This window comes from Scyliorhinus torazame, chromosome 18 (assembly GCF_047496885.1).
Source record: "Scyliorhinus torazame isolate Kashiwa2021f chromosome 18, sScyTor2.1, whole genome shotgun sequence".
Lineage (NCBI taxonomy): Eukaryota > Metazoa > Chordata > Chondrichthyes > Carcharhiniformes > Scyliorhinidae > Scyliorhinus > Scyliorhinus torazame.
Genome location: NC_092724.1, coordinates 150,642,995 through 150,664,388, shown reverse-complemented (window position 1 = coordinate 150,664,388; position 21,394 = coordinate 150,642,995). Strand labels below are relative to the sequence as shown.

At 47.1% G+C, this 21,394-nt stretch overlaps 1 protein-coding gene across 7 annotated transcripts in view; it reads left to right on the top strand.

Moving 5' to 3' along the window:
- The window catches only part of afmid (arylformamidase), a 62,540-nt gene that overhangs the window by 24,911 nt on the left and 16,235 nt on the right, over nucleotides 1–21,394 (top strand). For all 7 annotated transcript variants that reach the window (XM_072483585.1, XM_072483590.1, XM_072483584.1 and 4 more), the window contains 7 exons: nucleotides 6,034–6,138; nucleotides 7,817–7,865; nucleotides 8,768–8,853; nucleotides 9,632–9,704; nucleotides 14,939–15,036; nucleotides 17,841–17,919; nucleotides 18,821–18,947. In XM_072483585.1, the coding sequence (XP_072339686.1) occupies nucleotides 6,034–6,138; nucleotides 7,817–7,865; nucleotides 8,768–8,853; nucleotides 9,632–9,704; nucleotides 14,939–15,036; nucleotides 17,841–17,919; nucleotides 18,821–18,947 (617 nt within the window). The remainder of the gene's footprint in view (nucleotides 1–6,033; nucleotides 6,139–7,816; nucleotides 7,866–8,767; nucleotides 8,854–9,631; nucleotides 9,705–14,938; nucleotides 15,037–17,840; nucleotides 17,920–18,820; nucleotides 18,948–21,394) is intronic.

Sequence of the window (21,394 nt, the reverse complement as noted above, 5' to 3'; positions counted from 1 at the left end):
GACCATCTCATTTCCCCCACAGCCACTCCGAGGGCAGCGTGCATTGGCGCACAGCCTTCGGGTGTGCATGAAGAATCTGACAGGGAGGTCCCTTCTCACCACCAGCCAAGCTAGGTCTTGGTGCTTGTTTGAAAGTTCTGGTGATGAGGCGTTCTGCCAGATGACTCTGGCAGTCTGCTCAGGGAACCATCCAACGTCCTCCACGGTCTCCTTTTCCCTGAGGGCCTTGAGGACATTATGTGCTGACCACTGCTTCATTGCCTTGTGGTTAAAGGTGTTTTTCTTCAAAAGCTTTTCCACGAAGGACAGGTGGTACGGTACGGTCCAACTACTTGGAGCGTTCCGCGGCAATGAGGCCAGGCCCATCCTTCGTAACACCGGGGACAGGTAGAACCTCAGTATGCAGTGACACTTGGTGTTTGCATACTGGGGTCCACGCACAGCTTGATGCAGCTGGACACAAAGGTGGCCAACAGGATGAGGGAGGCGTTGGGTACGTTCCGCCCTCCCTTCTCCAGAGGTTTGTACATGGTGTCCCTTCGGACACGGTCCATCTTGGATCACCAGATGAATTTGAAGATGGCTCGGGTGACTGCTGCGGCGTAGGGTCGGGTTATGGGCCAGACCTTCGCCACGTGCAGTAGCACCGAGAGTACCTCACACCTGATGACCAGGGTTTTGCCCGCAATGGAGAGGGAGCGTTGCTCCCACCAGCCCAGTTTCTGCCTTGCCTTTGCTAAGCGCTCCTCCCAGGTTTTGGTGCACGCCTCAGCAGCTCCGAACCATATCCCCAGCACCTTCAGGTAATCTGACCTGACAGTGAAGGGGACAAAGGACCAGTTCCCAAAGAACATGGCCTCGCTCTTGCCACGGTTTACCTTGGCTCCCGAGGCCAGTTCAAACTGGTCGCAGGTGGTCAAGAGCCTGCGTACAGACGCAGGATCCGAGCAGAAGACGGCAACATCGTCCATGTACAGGGAGGCCTTGACTTGCATGCCTCCACTGCCTGGGATCGTCACTCCCCTTATACCCGGATCCTTCCTGATGGACTCGGCAAAACGTTCTATGCAGCACACAAAAAGGGCAGAGAAGAGAGGGCAGCCCTGCCTGACTCCGGATTTGATCTGGAACTTTTCTGATTCCCACCCATTGATTGAGACTGCGCTGTAGATGTTTGTCAGGAGCAGTTTGATCCAATTGCGAATTCCCTCCCCAAACCCCATTTTGGAGAGCACATCCATCATGTAGGTGTGCGATATTCTGTCAAAAGCCTTCTCCTGGTCAAGGCTGATGAGGCAAGTGTCCACCCTCCTGTCCTGCATGTAGGCAATCGTATCCCTGAGTAGCGCGAGGCTATCAGAGATCTTCCTGCCGGGTACAGCACAGGTCTGGTCAGGGTGGATCACTGACTCCAGAGCAGACCTGACCCGATTGGCGATGACCTTGGCTAGAATTTTGTAATCCACATTCAACAGTGAAATGGGTCGCCAATTTCGAATTTCTTCCCTTTCCCCCTTCTGCTTGTAGATGAGGGTGATGATGCCTTTCCTCATGGACTCTGACAAGCTGCCTTCCAGAAGCATACTCTCGTACACTTCCAGCAGGTCTGGGTCCATCCAGTCCCACAGAGCCGAATACAACTCAACCGGTAAGCCGTCGTTTCCGGGGGTTTTACTCGTCTCGAGAGTTTTACTCGTCTCGAAGGACTTGGCGGCCTTTGTCAGCTCATCCAGAGTTAGTGGTTTGTCCAGGTTTTCCAGCTCGCTGTCGCCTATGACCTCCGTGATAGTCGACAGGAAGGTCTGGGAAACAGTGCTAACTGTTGGCTTCAGGTCATACAGTCCGGCATAAAAGGATTGGCTGATCCTCAGGATGTCAGACTGCGATGACTTTACAGAGCCATCTTCTTCCTTCAGGCTGCTGATAACAGAGGTCTCTCTGTGCACCTTTTGGAAGAAGAAGCGTGAGCACTTTTCGTCCTGCTCCATGGTGCGGACTCTGGAACGGAAGATAACCTTGGAGGCCTCCGAGGTGTAGAGCGAGGTCTTCACCTCTTGGAGATCCTCCTTGACATCCACCCCCATCGACTGCAGCTGGAGCAAATTTTGTATACTTTTCTGGAGCCTGGACATGACCCATCATCTCTCTCTCACCTTTTGAACGCCCTTGAGGATGAAAACCTCTTGATATTCCCCTTGATTGCTTCCCACCAGAGATGTGGGGCCTCAAAGAGGGGTTTCACGGTTCTCCAACCCTTGTAATCCCTCCTGAGTTCCTCGAGGTTCTCAGGGGTCAGCAGTTTTACATTTAGCTTCCATGTCCCCCTGCCTACCCCCTGGTCTTCCTGCAGGTGGCAGTCGGCCAGTAGGAGGCAGTGGTCAGAGAAGAACACCGGCCTTACGTCGGTGGACCTGACTGTGAAAGCTCGGGACACAAAGAAGAAGTCTATCCTGGAGCGGACGGACCCGTCTGGCCGTGACCATGTGTATCTACGCTGCGCTCCGTCTGCAGGGTTGCTGCAGACGTCGAGCAGCTTGCCGTCTTTTACCGTTTCCATCAGGAGTCTGGACGTAGCGTCTAGTTTGCTGTTGGCTCTGCCGGATCGTCCAGCCGCATCGATGATGCAGTTGAAGTCACCACCCAGGATGACCGGCTTGGAGGTGGCCAACAGCAGTGGGAGTTGCTGAAGGACTGCCAGCCGCTCACTTTTTACGGCCGGGGCGCACACATTAATAAGTCTGAGAGGGGTGTTTTTGTATTTCACGTCTGCTACGAGGAGGCGCCCGCCCACCACCTCCTTAATGTCGGAGATGGTGAAGTTGCCTCCCCGCAGCAGAATACCCAGGCCGGAGGAGCGGCAGTCGTTTCCTCCTGACCAGATGGATGGCCCGTGGGACCACCAGCTCGACCAGCGCCTGTAGTTGCTGAGGTGCGGAATTCCGCACTCCTGCAGGAACAGTAGGTCAGCTTTCACATTTGCTAAATAGTTGAGTGTGGCTACACACCGCAAAGTATCTTTGATGCTTCGCACATTTATGGATGCAATTTTTAAACCCATTGTAAAAAGGTAGATTCACCAGTCTCAAGAGTCCAGAGTCTATACAGTTGGCTGTTCCAGCTGTTGGATGTTCCCCAGCATGCCGGTGGTGCTCGCAAACTTTAGCACAGTTGCAGGGCTGAGAAAACTGTTCTGGTCCGCACTGGCCCTGTGAACTTGATGCAGGTGCATTGGGGGGGTGGTGTAGCCCTGTCGTTCGTTGTGGCAGTCAGTAGGTGTTGGGGTTGCAGGCCGGTCTTCGCCTGGGTTGTTGCTGCTTGTTACTTTGGGGGTTGGTCTGTGACCTTGTTTTCGATGTCCGGCGTTTGGTGGCCGTTGGTCATATTGCTGTTCCCATGAGCCAGAGGTTGATTGTCTCGGCGTGTTTTATTTTCTTCCTGGTCTGTGGTCTGGGGGGGCTGTGCCTCCCATTCCACATTGGTGCTTTGTCTCTTTATTTGAGGCCTATTCTTGTCTTGTTTTCCCTCATCGGAGGAGGTGTCGGCGCTAAGTGCGCTGGCTGAAAGGTGTCGCTTTTTCCCACTCCCCATCGGGGGTTTCTTCAGTTTGTTTTTTTGTTTTCTCTTTCGTTTGTCCCTGTTCACTGTTTCCCAGGGCTCTTTATTCTTTGTCCCATCCTCTTCCTCTTCCATTGAGTGTTCCTCGTCAGATGAGGCTGGGGTTGGGTTGTCAGGGCGTGCTGGGGTCTCCTCTTTTTGTAGGGGGCCCTTCTGTTGCTTTTCCGCATTCTGTGCCGTGGTGTCTTTTTCGGTGGAGGGTGTATGCACCTCCTCTCTGGTCGCCTTTTTAACTCCGCTGCTGATGATCTGTGCATATGTCGCCCTGCGTTTCGGGCAGGCCCTGTAAAGATGGCCGGCCTCCCCACACAGGTTGCAGCACTTGTCTTCTTTGCAGTCCTTAGTCATGTGTCCCTCCTGTCTGCAGTTTTTGCAGAAGGTCACACTGCAGTTTGCCGCAACATGCCCCGTTTTGCCACAGGTGTGGCATACTCGTGGCTGTCCCACGTAGTAGAGGTAGCCACGATTTCCTCCAATGGCGAAACTGGAGGGGGGATGCAGGATGGTTCCGTTGCCGTCTGTTCTCAGAGTCACCTTGATCTGGTGCTCACTTGTCCAGATGCCGAAGGTGTCTTTCACTTGCACGCTGTCACTTTTCAGCTCAGCGTACCTAGCGAGGAACGTGAGCACATCAGACACGGGGACGTGGGGGCTATACGTGTGCAGTGTAACAACCCGGTTTTGCTGCGACGGTAGCGTAAACAGAGGCTCTGCAGTCAGGATAGATGTACCCCGAAAAGTCCCCGAATTCCCTAAGGATCCTCATTACCTCTGGCATTCCTCCCACTGGGTCCGCCACATACAGCAGCAGGTCGTCCGCATAAAGCGACACCTTATGCTCCTCCCCACCCCGCACCAACCCCCTCCAGTTCCTCGACTCTCTCAGTGCCATAGCCAGGGGTTCAATCGCCAGTGCGAAGAGCAGGGGGGACAGGGGACACCCCTGTCTCGTCCCTCGGTGCAACTGAAAGTACTCGGACCTCCTCCTATTTGTGGCCACACTCGCCATCGGGACCTCATACAACAGCCTAACCCACCTGACAAACCCCTCCCCAAACCCGAAACTCTTCAGCACCTCCCACAGGTACCCCCACTCTACCCTATCGAAGGCTTTCTCAGCGTCCATCGCCACCACTATCTCCGCCTCCCCCTCCCTCGCCGGAATCATGATAACGTTCAAAAGCCTCCGCACATTCGCGTTCAACTGTCTCCCCTTCACAAACCCCGTCTGGTCTTCATGGATGATCTGCGGCACACAATCCTCAATCCTCGTGACTAAGACCTTCGCCAGCACCTTGGCATCTACATTTAGCAAGGAAATCGGTCTGTAAGACCCACATTGCAGGGGATCCTTGTCCCGCTTCAGGATCAAAGAGATCAGTGCCCGGGACATCGCCGGGGGTAAAGCCCCTCCCCTCCCTTGCCTCATTGAAGGTCCTAACTAACAGCGGGCCCAACAGGTCCATATATTTTTTATAGAACTCGACCGGGAAACTGTCTGGCCCCAGTGCCTTCCCCGCCTGCATGCTTCCTACCCCTTTGATCAGCTCCTCCAGCCCAATCGGGGCCCCCAGTCCCGCCATCAGTCCCTCTTCCACCTTTGGAAACCTCAATTGGTCCAGGAAACGGCCCATCCCTCCCTCCTCCCGTGGGGGATAGGATCGGTACAATTCCTCGTAGAAGTCCCTGAAGACCCCATTGATGCCAACCCCACTCCGCACAACGCTCCCTCCCCTGTCCTTAACTCCCCCAATCTCCCTAGCTTCGTCCCGCTTCCGAAGCTGATGCGCCAGCATCCGGCTTGCCTTTTCCCCATACTCGTAGACCGCCCCCTGGGCCTTCCTCCACTGCACCTCCGCCTTCCTGGTGGTCACCAGGTCGAATTCGGCCTGGAGACTGCGCCTCTTCCTCAACAATCCGTCCTCAGGTTCTTCCGCATACCTCCTGTCTACCCTCACCATCTCCCCCACCAGCCTCTCCCTCTCTCCCCCGCTCCCTCCGCTCCTTGTGGGCCCTGATGGCGATCAGCTCTCCACTCACCACCGCCTTCAGTGCCTCCCATACCATCCCCACTCGGACCTCCCCATTGTCGTTGGTCTCCAAGTACCTCTCTATACTTCCTCGGACCCGCTCGCTCACCTCCCCGTCCGCCAACAGCCCCACCTCCAAGCGCCACGGCGGGCGCTGGTGACAGTGCTGTTGATAGGCAAGCTGATCACTTGGTCTACAAGAGTTTCCCTCAACAATTGGCCCACCAAGTTTCCTCCACTTCCTACGGGGAAGCTTGTGTTTTATTTTGTAAACGGGACTCTGCTTCATTTCTGGGCTTCGGTACTAATGTTACCTTTCCAGTGGGCTGCATCACCACACAGCTTCTAAAATGGATACTCAAATCGAACATTTTGTGTCTTCCTTCAGGTACTGAAAAAGGTCGCAATGTTGCTCAGACCTGGTTAGATGTTGCCTACGGACAAGGTGATGGTGAAAAATTAGACATTTATCTACCTCTAAATCCATCAACAGGTTTGTGGAAGACTATAATCAATTAAGTAAGGCAACTAGCTAAACAGCACAATTGTGACTTTACACAGTGATTTCTTGCCACTAGGACTAAAGTCAAACCTGATGAGTTCCAGGAAAAGGTTACTTGGTCATGGAAAAATTGCAGGGTCTCACCCTGTTCATGTGAAATCATCTGTGGGTCAAAGTTAGAATCACCTGTTTTCACCATTCACATTTGTGCAAAAATACTAATGAGTTGTCATGGGAATCATGAGGAACCCAAGTGCAAGAGTTGGCAAAGAGCTAAAGAGAAGAGCGGCATCATTTACATGACTCAAAGCAAGACATTGCTGAAAATCTGGGTCCAGTTGCTAAATAATAAGATCTGGTCTATTAAAAGCAAGTGAGACTTGGGAAGAGGAAGTATTTTCCAGATTAATTGCTTCCCCAATAAACTTTTACAATGTTGGTTAGCAAGCAGAAATCAAGACTCTTAGACGCCAACTGGGTTAAAGTATCTGTTCAGCTTCTCAAGCAGCCAAGTGAACTGAATAGAACATAGTTTAACCCTGGGTGCAGATTCCTGAGATTAAAAAACTTAAATGGTTACTTACGCGAAAATTCAAGTAGGGCTGGTTTCCCTTGACAAGTTGAAGCTACCTGGGTTAGATGACCTGGTCTACCTCCTAGTTTGGAAACTCTGCGTGATCTTGGGCAGTTGGGCAATAGAGAAAGATAAAAACAAGACTGTTTTGTTATGCTCTTGACGTAGCATAAGCTGCTTCCTTGATGTGCACTCTGACAAAGGAAGGTTCAGACTTGGAGATAGCTTTAACACGTTTATTAAACTATTAACAATTCTCCTACTTGATTTCAACGCTACTGTTGATCCTGCTATAGCTACTCAGACTGATGAACCAGTCTGCTACAATCCACGTGGTGGCTGTGATGTTCAATCAACCTTGTGTCTGTACTCACTGAGTGTCTCCACTGGAAAGAGACTGAGCATGTGTGATGTGTCCTTTTATATGGGTTGGTGTAATGCCCTCCTGTGGTCGTGTCACCTCTGTGTGTATCGTGACTGCCCATTGGTCGTGTCCTATCTTACTGACCTACAGGGGCTGGTTTAGCACAGGGCTCAATAGCTGGCTTTTAAAGCAGACCAAGGCAGGCCAGCAGCACGGTTCAATTCCCGTACCAGCCTCCCCGAACAGGCGCCGGAATGTGGCGACTCGGGGCTTTTCACAATAACTTCATTTGAAGCCTACTTGTGACAATAAGTGATTTTCATTCATTTCATATTGGTTGACTGTCTTGTGTGTCATGTCTCTGGTACTCCCTCTAGTGTCTAGCTAGGTGTAGTGTATGTACATTAACCCTTTGTGTACTTAGTGATGTATTTCACCACAAAGACTTTAGCTATTAATAATGAAACAAAAGCTACCAATGGTCAATATAAGTTAATTATATTGTGTCAGCAAAATAACATTGAACATTCTGCTACTTCCTGGCCTACACCTGCTTTAATTTGTATGGTTGTGTATCGTATGTTTGTGTGTACTCTGGCTTTGTATATGTAACGTGTTGATACTGCACAATGGTTTCATTAAATCTTTTGTAATACTAACCCAGATTCATAGAGATAATGGGATTGGAGTGAAGGCCGCCTAACATTATCTTTCCTTTGGTAAAACTACAGCTCCTGCTCTGCTCATCTATTTTCATGGAGGTTACTGGCAGCTGCTTAGGTGAGTCCTGGAAAGCAATGTTGAAAATTTGTTCCACCCTGTAGTATATGAAAGGCTCCTATGGAGTTTAGTCAAAGATAAAATACCTGGGTTATAATAGAGGCCAGTACTGGAGTAAGGTATGGGGCTGGGTTCGCCGATTTGCCGACTAAGTGCTGACGCCGGCGTGTGAAGTGGCGTTTTACGCCAGAAAAAATGGCGCAAATGCTGCACCGACCCTTCGTCTGGTGGGGGGCTAGCAGCCATGCAGCATAAAGCCCCCGGATTTACCTCCGGATACGGCCGGAGAATTGCCGGGTCTGTGGCCGTGCATGCGCATAGCGGCAGCCTGCCGCTGCCGCACGTGCAACATGGCGCCGCCACGCGCAGACCTGGCATGCCAAAAACTGCCCCCCTATAACCAGCCTCGCCACCCCAGGACCACCCCCACCAGCCCCGACGGATGCCCCTCCTGCCAGCGGAACGGCTCCCCTCACTGACTATGGCGGTGCTGGACTCAGTCCGCAGCCGCTACGCCCGGGTTCACGGAAAAAAAAGGATAAGTGTTCCATGTTGTCGGGAACGCGGCCCATCGGGGGCGGAGCATCGGGGGAGGCCTTCAGATGATGTCCTGAGGCCGTCCATACGGCTATGCCATTTTCGAGGGGTCAGAGCATCGAAAAGCGGCGCCGCCTCCGATTTTGGTGCAAACAGGGATTCTCCGGACGATCGTCTAACGCGATTTCAGAATAGGCAACCAGAGAATCCCGTCCTATGGCATCTAAAAACAGTTTCTGGGACTTCATGAGATAACAAGGGTTCAAGATTATAAATGGTACTTTGGACATTGTAATGCTAGTTTGTTAACACCAAACATAAATCAGTATTTCAACAGGTTTACTCTCTTGCATTATTATTTGCAGCAAAGACTTGTCTGGTTTCATGGTACCTCCACTGGTTAATTCTGGAGCAATTGTTGTTGCTGTCGATTATGCCCTGGCACCAAAAGGTAGGCACAAACCCCCAGACCCTGTTACCAGGACCAGCAAGACCAGAAATATGGGCATTTAAAACTTTTATCCCTTACACATTTGTCCTGAAGTAAATTCTAATGTCACAGTATTTAAGCTACTTCATTGTAAGCAGTAAGTTAATTACTGGAATGATAAACTGATGCCGTAAAAGTGTAAATTAAGCATCACTTCCTGTCTGTCTTCCATTTGTTGCTATCTCTTTCTTTTGGTTTTATTGTACATCATTTCCAGCAGTGTTGAAACTTTCTTTTTAAAGATATCAACTGTTTTATTAAGATGGAGCAAATGGTTCTAGGTTCTTGTATAGTGTTTTACCTAGTTAAGCTCCTTTAGGGTGGCAGTGGTTAGCACACCTGCCTCAGTGTCAGGGACCTGGGTTCAATTCCGACCTTAAGTGATTGTCAATGTTGAGTTTGCACGTTCTCCCCGTTTCTGCGTGATTTTCCTCTGGGTGCTCTGGTTTCTTCCCACAGTCCAAAGATGTGCAGGTTCGGTGGATTGGCCATGCAAAATTGCCCTTAGTGTCTAAAGGTTAGATGGGTTTATTGGGTTATGGGGATAGGGCGGGAGAGGGGGCCTCGGTGGGGACTCTTTCAGAGCGTCAGTGCAGACTCAATGCGCCGATTGGCCTCCTTCTGCACTGTAGGGATCCTATGAATGTTACATTTTTGCTTTAAATAATCAAATGCTCCTACAGCAGATTGAAGCCTGCATGAAACTAATTCCAAGTTTTATTTTGTTTTGGATTTTCAGGTAATATGGACTTAATTGTGTCTCAGGTGCGACGTAGTGTAGCTTCAATTGTGCAGCAGTATTCTGCTTTGAGGTAAGATCTGTCAAAATCTTATTTCAGAACTTCAACAAATTGTGAGGATTGTTGAGAGGCCGTCCCATTGGAGTGGCAGTAGCTCCATTTGGTAGCCGTGGAGGGCAGATTGTTGGACTGCTCTGACATCTGCAAGTCCCCTTGAACACTGTTATCCACAGACATGATGGCAATAGACTGACCTTGCATAACATCAAGCTGGCATTGCGCGGCAACAAGCTGACCTTGCGTGACACTGCAGCACTTTCAGTGGTTGCTATTGGTGCTGCAATGGATTTGTGACATTGGCCGGTAGATGTTACATTGTGACTGAGTTCACAAGTGGGCAAACAGAGTTGGCCATCACTCATTTCCATGATACGTACTCCAAGCTCTGCACAAAGTTTGTGCTGATCCTCCTGGATGTTGGCAGATTTCCAATTCAGCAAGCTTTTTTTGCATACTCATCAGTGTTGGCTGGCTGAACATTGAAGTCGGCATTTGCAGCTGAACCCATGTGCACCCTCACCCTGTGATAAGCTGGCATCTGCAATATCCCTTGCCCCCAGCCCTTTCTGCAGGTCACTCCTGTCCAATGTCACATCATGTGCAGGTTCCACCTCCAATCAATGTGCATTATGTTAGTATCTGAGCTGGTGGCTATAAAGTGTCTTTATCGTCACTCTCCTCAGTGTTCCTCCAACGCCTGGTTAGGTTTCAACACTTGGGTATCTGAAAGGTGAAAGGCACAGCGTAATGTGGTGAGCGAAGGGTTGGAAGACAAGAGGTGCATGCTTGTACCATGTGAAATTTGTAAACAGGTGAGATTATGGGATGAGGGAGAAATGGGTTGTGAGACGGTATGAGGATACTGTCACCTTCATTGGTTTCAGCCTTGCTGCTGGCCACAGACTCAGTATGGCCATTTAAATAATGGCTAGCACTATCTCCCCCAAAGGGGTAAGGACATGTAGCCATGCCTGTCCCCGTCCAGTTAGCTTCTGCTGCCTCAAATTGTGTGCCACCAGATCCTCCAAGAGAGAGGAAAGTGTGCCTGTAAGATCTTTTATTTTTCTCCCAAATAAGGTAAAGAGTCCGGTTGATTGGAGGTGTCCAGAACATGATTTTATTGCTAAATATTCACTTCATACACTTGCATAAGAACTGAATCAAAACTTTGATCAAAGTAATACATAAACTTATGGCAAAAAAGCATTAAAACATAAACACAAGAAAAATGTAAAGAAAATACTTTGAAAACAAAAGTAACAGGGCAGCACGGTAGCACAGTGGTTAGCACAGTTGCTTCACAGCTCCAGGGTCCCAGGTTCGATTCCCCGCTTGGGTTACTGTCTGTGCGGAGTCTGCACGTTCTCCCCCTGTGTGCGTGGGTTTCCTCCGGGTGCTCTGGTTTCCTCCCACAGTCCAAAGATGTGCAAGTTAGGTGGATTGGCCATGCTAAATTGCCCTTAGTGTCTAAAATTGCCCTTAGTGTTGGGTGGGGTTACCAGGTTATGGGGATAGGGTGGAGGTGTGGGCTTGGGTAGGGTGCTCTTTCAAAGAGCCAGTGCAGACTAGATGGGCCGAATGGCCTCCTTCTGCACTGTAAATTCTATGAAAAGTAATTTAACAGATGCTTCAAGAATTCCGGAAAGCTAGAATTCAGCTCAAAGATTAATCATACGATCTTATTCTGAAGGAAATCCTTATCTATAGTTTAGTCCCTTGTTCATTTTTCATTGGTTCTAACTCTCGGCTGAGACTTCCTGATTCGCTCAAAGGTATCAATCATTCAACAGGTGATTAGTTAATTAAACATTAATCAGTTACTCAAAATTAATTAATATTAATACAATATATTAAAGACACAATACAGTTTCTCATGCTCTTTCTCAAGGTTAAAGTCTTTATATCATGACTAGCCACTAGCCTTGCTATGGTTACTTGATTGTTGCAATTTACGAAATGTGTCTTCAATACAATGTCATATCCATATTATTGTTTCTTTAGGTAGAGCTTACATGGCACATTCTTTGAAACTTGTTAGCATCTGCAGACATCACCTTAAGAGTTCAACAGTTCACTCATTTTCCAGAACATTGATTATACCTTTTGCAGACTAAGTATTTCTAAAAATCATTTTATTTCCCAGGATGTATTTAGTTGATTTCTTAAAGGACCCCAAAAAGTAGATAAATCCAACAGTGCCCTGCAATCTGTTTTGATGATGAGCTGTCACAAAACGTGTCAGGGCGAGGTGAGCATGTGAACGTCAGATCAATGTTCTTATTGACAGAAATTGTTGGTAGTGCGTGATGGGCCGCCAGTAAGTTGAGCAGTGTCTGCAGTTGGTAGGATTTGACATTTGAAGACGCAGCCACTGACCTTGAAGTCATTACATTTCTTGTGGCATTGCATTCATGTCCTCAGGACTTGATCCCTGACACTAACTTTCAACCTTATCTGCTCCCAGTGCGTCTTGACTATGTTTCTCCTGCTCACCACCCCCTCCCCTGTGAATACAGAACATCCCTCATTTCCTCAACGCCACCAAGATCTCCGGGGCAACATCCGAAAACCTGTATTGTCCCAGGTTGCATCGGTTCGAGCAGGAAACCATCAAACCACTGTCAACTGCCCCAGCAGCCTCGGACACACCCATACCGACCGTCACAGCTTCCGAAGTCAGATCGGCTTTCTTGAAAATGAAGCCTCGGAAAGCGATATTTCCTGACCGAGTGCACTCAGATCCTGTGTGGGCCAACTGTTCGTGGACGTCTTCAAACTCTCCCTACTCTGTTACAAAGACCACCATCATACCGGTGCCAAAGGAGAACCAGGCAAAGTACCTCAACAACTACCGTCTGGTGGCCTTGACATCTATCATTATGAAGTGCTTTGAGAGGTTGGTCATGAGACACATCAACTCCATACTCCCAGAATGCCTTGATCCACTGCAATTTGCATACTGCCACAACTGGTCCACAGCAGGTGCCATCTCCCTGGCCCTACACTCATCCCTGGAGCATCTCGACAACAAGGACTCCTACGTCAGACTCCTGTTCATTGACTACAGCTCTGCCTTTAACACCACAATTTTGACAATTGCCATGCAGCCAATGAAGACTGTCTGCATGCAGAAATCATTGCAAAGAGCACAGAGTTTGGTGGGCTGGTGAAGTTATCTCATTTTCAGAGGGTATTGAATTCAGCCCCTATGTTTCCGCTGGCTGCCAAGACCAGAGCTGTTAGCGCTAAAAATGAGGTAGCTGCTAGTCAACCCAATCGGGTAGTCAGGAAAAATGTCTTTACTTAGAGAGATGTCAGAGGGAGTAGATGAGCTGAATAGCATAGATGCATTCAAGAGTTAGCTAGGTTCACACATGAGGGAGAAAGGAATAGATGGAAATATTGATGGAATTAGATGAAGAGGGGTGGGAGAAAGTTTTATTGAGCATAACGCTGTCATGTATTTGTTAGATGAAAAAGACCGTTTCTGGGCTGTAAACACTTTGTAATATTTTCACGCTAGGAAAAAAAAACTAGAACCCGAGGGCACAGCCTCAGACTGAAGGGATGAGCCTTTAAAACAGAGGCGAGGAGGAATTTCCTCAGCCAGAGGGTGGTGAATCTGTGGAACTCTTTGCCGCAGAAGATTTTTTGTTTTTTTTAAATATAAATTTAGAGTGCCCAATTCGTTTTTTCCAATTAAGGGGCAATTTAGCGAGGCCAATCCACCTAACCTGCACATCTTTGGGTTGTGGGGGTGACACCCACGCAAACACGGGGAGAATGTGCAAACTCCACACGGACAGTGTCCCAAAGCCGGAATCGAACCTGGGACCTCGGCGCCGTGAGGCAGCAGTGCTAACCACTGCGCCACCGTGCTGCCCATTTGCAGCAGCCGATTGTGGAGGTCAAATCACTGAGTGGCTTTCAGACAAAGATAGACAAGTTCTTGACTAGTAAGAGGGCAGGGGTTATGAGGAGAAGCAGGAAAATGGGGTTGAGAAATATATGAGCCATGATTGAATGGCGGAGCAGACTCGATGGGCTCCTATACTGCTCCTATGTCTTATGGTCCTATGGCATATGCAACAGGTAAGTTTTAATATAAGGGATCAACCTCAAAGCAGGACAGTGTGGTTTATTTAAAGAATTTATAGAATATCAACATTTTCACAATGAACATGTAAATAATTAAGGCATTTCAACTTAAAAAGTAATTTTAAATGCAAAAATATCAAACATGGTGAATGAATTTCGTCATTTCTAAATCACTGTATCTCCTGCCACCACACTGGAACAGGATGCTGGTGCTGCTGAAGTGATCGCTGTGCGCACGGAACAGGGAGCTGGCAATCACTCCACCCATAAAGGCATGTACTGTGCCACTGACATTATTGTGTCCCTGTTAAACACTCACCGCCCCATTCCCCACCTCGCTCCCTGCCCCACTCGCTGCTTCACTTGTTCCTCCACTTCCCACCTCACTCGCTGCTTCACTTGTTCCTCCACAGCAGGGGCTGGTGTAGCACACTGGGCTAAATCGCTGGCTTTTAAAGCAGACCAAGCAGGCCAGCAGCACGGTTCAATTCCCTTACCAGCCTCCCCGAACAGGTGCCGGAATGTGGCGACTAGGGGCTTTTCACAGTAACTTCATTTGAAGCCTACTTGTGATACTAAGCGATTTTCATTTCATTTCATTTCACTTGCCACCGCGCTCGCCGCCTCACTCATCTCTGGCAGTGATATCACAGGCACTGGGATGGCTTGAATACTGATTATGCAGTTGGGGTGGCAGCACACACGGCTTTTCTTAATCACTTACTCTTTGCTGACCTGTGAATTCAAGAAATGTCAACTCCTTCTTTCGGTTTTTCTGCTGTGAACCATGCAGTGGATCCCTGGAGGCAAGAGCACCTGTGGCTAAAGCTGATGCCAAATTGGTTGATTTCAAAAATATATTTTCTATTGAGATTATTAGGCAAGAGGGACCAAATTTCATGTTTTACTCCCGATGAGAATATGTTCAGAATGGTCACTGTTTACATATTTCCCACGATAAAGAAAACTCTTGAGTATAATTGAATTGTGACATCAGAATCCACCAGTGCAGAGCACTTTGCACAGCTCTACTTTGAATTGTTAACTGAGAGGCCGCTGTTAATCCAGCAGAAAAATTGCATATTCATCGTAGTTTTCGGAGGGGGAAGTTTTTTGTTTGTACTCCTAACCTTTTGTATATGTTTCAGTGGTGTTTACCTCTGTGGGCACTCTGCTGGTGCCCATTTAGGAGCCATGGTACTTTGTACAGATTGGGCAGAGTATGGTGTCCTCCCTGATATTAAAGGTAAGAACAGGAAGGTTTTGAGGTCCTTCTATTCCTGCACTTGCATTTGCTTTCAGTCATTTTCATTACAATAATAGAAGGGTTCCTAGGGAGCTGAACTCACATCTTGTCACCCTGCTTGGGAACATAAAGTTGCAGTGAATTTCTTTCTTCCATCCTTAAATAAAAATCACTTGGCACCTTTTAATGAATTGTTGTGTGCACTAAGATGAGGCATGTTAGTGTTGGGAATGGAAGACATTTCTATTTTGGACATAAGCACTCTCAGATCAAGAAATAGCCAGATGCGTAACAACCTTTCTTTTACTCTTACCCAGTAATGAGTGCTACCTTTAAAATAGTGAAATATAGCATAATGCATTTCATATTGATCCAATGTAATGAAGATTACTTGACACAGTAACACTGCAATGAAGTTACTATGAAAATCCCCTAGTCGCCACACTCTGGCGCCTGTTCGGGTACACAGAGGGAGAATTCAGAATGTCCAATTCACTAACAGCACGTCTTTCGGGACTTGTAGAGGAAACTGGAGCACCCGGAGGAAACCCACGCAGACTCTCTCCTTCCTCTGATAACAGTGAAAGCGGATAATTACCGCTCGCGGTGGCTCGTTTGGCCGTGGCTTCTGTTTCTTGCACCCGGTGAGCTCCATCCAACTCGAGCAGCAAACACCTCATCCCTTCCCACTAGCTGAGAAAACGTCTCAGAGAAGTACTCAGTCGGCTTTGACCCCCTCCACTTCCTCTGACAGCCCCACCATCTTGTTGCCATTCGCCACATGCAACAACTCCGCTTCTAACGGGGCGAAACGTCCCTCATGCCGCAACAAGGCATCCTCCACACCCTTCAGCGTCTCACCTTATGAATTCACCACATTTAAAGTATTTTCTAACTGATTATGAATATGACCCAGTGTTTCCTCGACAGTGGCTTTAAATTACTTCTTTATTTCCTTGCCCTGCTGCTCAAACTGCCTGTCCATCACCGTGCCAAATTACTACAGCTCCTGTGCTATCAATACAGCCAGTGTGTCCAGTGGCTTTAAATGACTTCTTTATTTCCTTGCCCTGCTGCTCAAACTGCCTGTCCATCACCGTGCCAAATTACTACAGCTCCTGTGCTATCAATACAGCCAGTGTGTCCAATGTAATGGGTGCGGCAGCCAGCTTCCCTCCTTCAACCTCCGTCGACGGGCTACTCTCCTGGGCCTTCATTCCAGTGGGCTTTTCCGTCAACGCTTCTGACATGCCTCTGTCGGGAAAAAATTCACTAACTCCACTAAAGGAATTTGGACTCAAAAACGCCCCCAAAACAAGTAAAAGGAATCAAAAACAAAGACCCTGCCAGGAGCCACCTTTCATGCGTCGACTTTCACATGATGTCACACTTCCCTTGGTTTTTGAATGCATCATTTGCAGCATCATGATTTGCTTGGTCATAGACTTACGGTACAATACAGAACTGACACGAGACCCTGGGCTAGTGCAGTCAATTCTAGCCCCACTTCAAAAAAAAATTTAGAGTACCCAATTAATTTTTTCCAATTAAGGGGCAATTTAGCGTGGCCAATCCACCTAGCCTACACATCTTTGGGTTGTGGGGGCGAAACCCACGCAAACACGGGGAGAATGTGCAACCTCCACACGGACAGTGACCCAGAGCCTGGATCAAACCTGGGACCTCGGCACCGTGAGGCAGCAGGGCTAACCCACTGCGCCACCATGCTGCCTATTCTAGCCCCACTTGACCTAGCGTTGTAACACTGGTGAAATTACATTTCATTTAAAATACACGAGGTCCTTGGTTGAGCCCAATAAACTAGTCACCAGGTTTGTAACTTTGCAACACAAGTAACCTTTTATAACATAGTATTATAATTAAACAGCCAGAAATGTAACTGCCCATCTACTAACCCTTTTTCAACCCCCCCTTCTTAACTCACCCAGTCTCTACACACACAAACACAACACAGACAAACAGCACAGGGTGGAAAGGATGGTGGAAAGAGAAAGAACATATTACTAAAAATTAAACGATAAGGATCTCTGACACACTGATTTCCAGTTAATGTCTTTCTGCGATTCAATATTTTGTTTTGGTACTTCCTTCTGGGTTTGAGATGGTTTTCTCTTGCAAGGTTGTCCACCTTCTCTGCAGACTCAGCATCATTTCAGGTTTACAGCAAAGGATGTGTCAAGCACTCTGCTTGCAGAGCAATAGAGCAGGGTGGGATTCTCCATCCTGTCAGCCTTGTTTTCCGGTGGGGCAGCCCCCGCCGGCAGCGGGATCCTCCGTTCCGGCAGCCGGCTAATGGAGTTTTCCATTGTGGCCATCCCATGCCATCGGGAAAAGGTAGGCGTGCAACCGGCAAAGCGGAGGAGCTCACTGATGGAGAATTCTGCCGCAGTTCTTTCACTTTAGCAGGCTGGAAAGAGTGAGAGTGAGAGTGAGAGATAGTTCCTTTCACTTCCAAGGTCTAAATACCTCTGCCCAGTACTGTCAGAAAGTGTCAGGCAGGACACTGTCCCTGGCCAACCCACCGGTTGCCAGATAACCAATCGAACAGACTCCCTCTAAACCTGGTTCCTAAGTTCCACTTGGTGCCAAGGAGTCTGGCTTCTCCTCTCCAAAAATAAAACCTGGGAGCATAGTGTCCTGACAAGCAGGCTGTTTCAACTTTGAGCCTTCTGCTGAAAGGCATGTGCCGATTATGGGTCCACAGACCAAAATAATAAAAGAAATGGGAATAAAGGAAATACACAGGAAGGACTTTTACAGAACCATGTTTTATCTCTCCACAGGTGCTTTACTCGTCAGTGGGATTTATGACCTTTGTCCAATTGTCCACACCTCAGTCAATGATCCTCTTCAGATGACTGAGTATGTTCATTGAATATTCACTGCTAAGTGACCATTACCTTTACAAATGACTAATTTTGCAACAAATTTTTATGTGCACACTATTTAAAGCCAGTGGTGCAAAGTTTAATGAGCTCATTGTCTGTGCCAACTCTTCATTATATTGTGTGTGCCAACTCTTCATTATATTGTGTGGTATGTATCTTCATATTCACCGGTCTGAACAGCTGATATATATTCATCCCAACTCAGCAGAGTTAGTTTTCTCTGTTGCTCATTTTGTTTTCAGCTCTAGTTTTTTTGAAGTTTCTAATAAATTATACTTTGAGATGAATGCACTGGATCCTTGCTTACTGTTAAAATAAGTTGCTATCTCTTTATATTATTTCTATTGAGTGTGCTATTGTTGCCAAGTGATAATATTTTCACTTAAATTTAGATTTGAAAAGGGGGCATTAGAAGGGGACATTAGCAACTTGGAGTGGAAAATACATTTTATTTATTAATTTCTTACTACGAATTAAAGATTAGTATTAGTAATAATTTATTAAATCAAGCCAATATACGTCGATGAAATTCCCGTGATTGTCATTTTTTTTTTCTGATTAAGATGCAATTTTGCTTGACCAATCCACCTACCCTGCACATCTTTGGGTTGTGGGGGTGAGACCCACGCAGACACGGGGAGAATGTGCAAACTCCACACAGACAGTGACCCGGGGCCGGGATTGAACCCAGGTCCTTGGCGCCGTGAGGCAAAAGTGCTAACCACTGTGCCAGTTTGCCGCCCCCCCTCCCCCACCCGATTGTTATTTTAACAACATTGTTCATCCTTTATTGGAAGATATAAGTTTTGATGATGGTCACAATGATTCTTTTTGACACATTACTCGGAAATTAATACCTCATTATGGTTTGATAGGGGGGATGCTCTCCGAAATAGTCCGCTGCAGTTTGTGAACATTATGAAGAGACACTGTGAGATCGTGGTCTCTGTGGCTCAGCATGATTCAGATGAATTTAAAAAACAATCTCAAGAGTATTACCAGGTACATGTTCATTTTATGTATATAATGTTTTTTTAATGTTTCACTTCCTTTGGCTCCATTTTCCTATCTATTGTTCTCAGCTACCCTAAGTAGAGGCTTGTATGTGTGGTGGACTAATTGAAATGGTAAATACATAACAATTAAATTTATTTTTTAATCTGCTATCTCGTGGAACTGAAACTGAGCCATATGCTTTAACTTTGTCTGGTAACGTTGCATGGGAGGCTGTATTTAACATTTCATGGCAATATGAATGGATTCTTAGGTCTGTCTCTGGGACTAAATAGGCGGGATTTACCGGCTGTTCACACCGGCTGAAAATTCCGGTCCCACACCGACACACAGGTTTCCTGGCAACGGAGTGTGCAGTCGATGGGATATCCCATTGACAACGGCGGGACCGGTCAATCCCACTAGCTGGCTGCCTCCCCTACCGAAAAATGGTGGAGTGGTTGGTAAATCCGGCCAAGGGTGAATTCACTCTCGCCTCTTGAGAATGTTGTTACAATCCCCACAGAAACTGATAACTTTTAAAAAGAGATATGAATTCCCTAATGTTCTACACATGGGACCACACATGATTTTAAAGTTTAAGTTTTCAAAATAACAAATGTACACAAACTAACATTACTCTCTGTATGCAACTAATCTTAACTACAGAAAATGTACCCGTAGTAACTTGTTAACACAACATGCCATGTTTATACATTACATCACGCTCTCCATCAAAATGTAGTCTTGAGTTAAAGTTCAAAGTTCCTCCCGGCTCGAACATGATCCCATCTCCCTGCTTCATCAAAGTGAAGCTTCTTTTAAACAAAGTCCTCATCACTCAATCTTTTTAAAAAATAAATTTAGAGTACCCAATTCATTTTTTTCAATTAAGGGGCAATTTAGCGTGGCCAATCCATCTACCCGGGTTGTGGGGGCGAAACCCACGCAAACACGGGGAGAATGTGCAAACTCCACCTGGACAGTGACCCAGAGCCGGCATCGAACCTGGGACCTCGGCGCCGTGAGGCAGCAGCGCTAACCACTGCGCCACCGTGCTACCCATCAATCTTTTGACCTTAATTGATTGGAGCTTTCGTTTCAAGATTGGCTCTGGTGATTCTGTGGTCTCTAACTCTTTAAAATCCTTTTCTTCTGTCCCGCAACAGGATTAAGGTTAGGGTTAGGCCTGTTGTGCATTCTTTATGGCTGCCTCTTGAGTCCGTAAATTGTCAGCAACAAGAACACCTGCCTTTTCTTCTGTATCCAGGTGGTAAAGCTCACATGTGACTTTCAATTGGGCTTGACCTGGGCTCCCATGCCGGAACCTTCCAGCCATTCATGCCAGCGGGATTATCCAGACCCACTGAGGGCACACCCCCCACCCTGAGTTTCATTGCGACGAGGGGTGCACTCAACTGGAAACCCCAGAAGATCCTGCCGCTGGTCAATGGCAGGCCGTCTCGCGCCGGGTTGCGTGGTAAATCCCTCCATATCTCCATGACAACCAAATTACATGGGTCTATTGCCAGGCAAATTCACACCCGCTCAGAATTCAGGGTATTGTTTTACCTTAAATTAAGAGACACTTAAAACATAACCATCTTAAAACAAAACCAATCTGATACTCCTTTCACCTTTGTTAAAATTACATATTTAATTAATATAGTTCTAACCAGTAATCTTTTAATTTTTTTTCATTGCTGGCCAAAGGTGTGCTGCCTCCCACATAGAAAAAGAAAAAAAATCAGCATGCAGTGCCCAAGCCTGAAATGTGTATCAGACCCTTTGCATATGAAACACCTATCTGAAGACACCACTGCAAGATTGGTTGACTCTGAAATATATTGTTTCCTATGTCAAGTTAACACAAGTTATGACTCTGCCTCATTTCAAAGATTGTGCACTATTTTACACCTCCATTGTCCACAATCTTATCTAAGAACAATTTAAATCTAGTGAACTGTAATTCTGAAATACTTCTGCTGCAGAGCCAAGTCCAGTGTCACTCATCATGAGTCCTGCGATTGTGTTAAAAATTGAATGCTTTCTCTTTTTACCTGTAAAACCTAACATTTTTTACAGAGCAATTTGTCTCCTACAAAATTGTGTACAAAATTGCACCATTAGAAGCAGTGCAGAAATATAATGTGGCTCTCTTGATGTTAAAATTACAGTGGCACTGTCATTCTGGTAATTTAGTGAAGGAACATTGGAAAAGCTTTAATTTTTAATTGGATTTTTTTCATTTAATAATCACTTTAAACCATAAACTGGATTCTTGAATGGGGGATGTGGGATCGTGTGTCTTGTAATAAAATGGGAGCTATGAATTGAAGCAGTAAAAAGGGCTAGTGGACTTAAATAACCTACGCAAAACATTTTAATAATTGGATTGGTGAAATCACTCTTTCTAGTACTGAGGGAATATCACAAGTCTGCAATTGAAACAATCC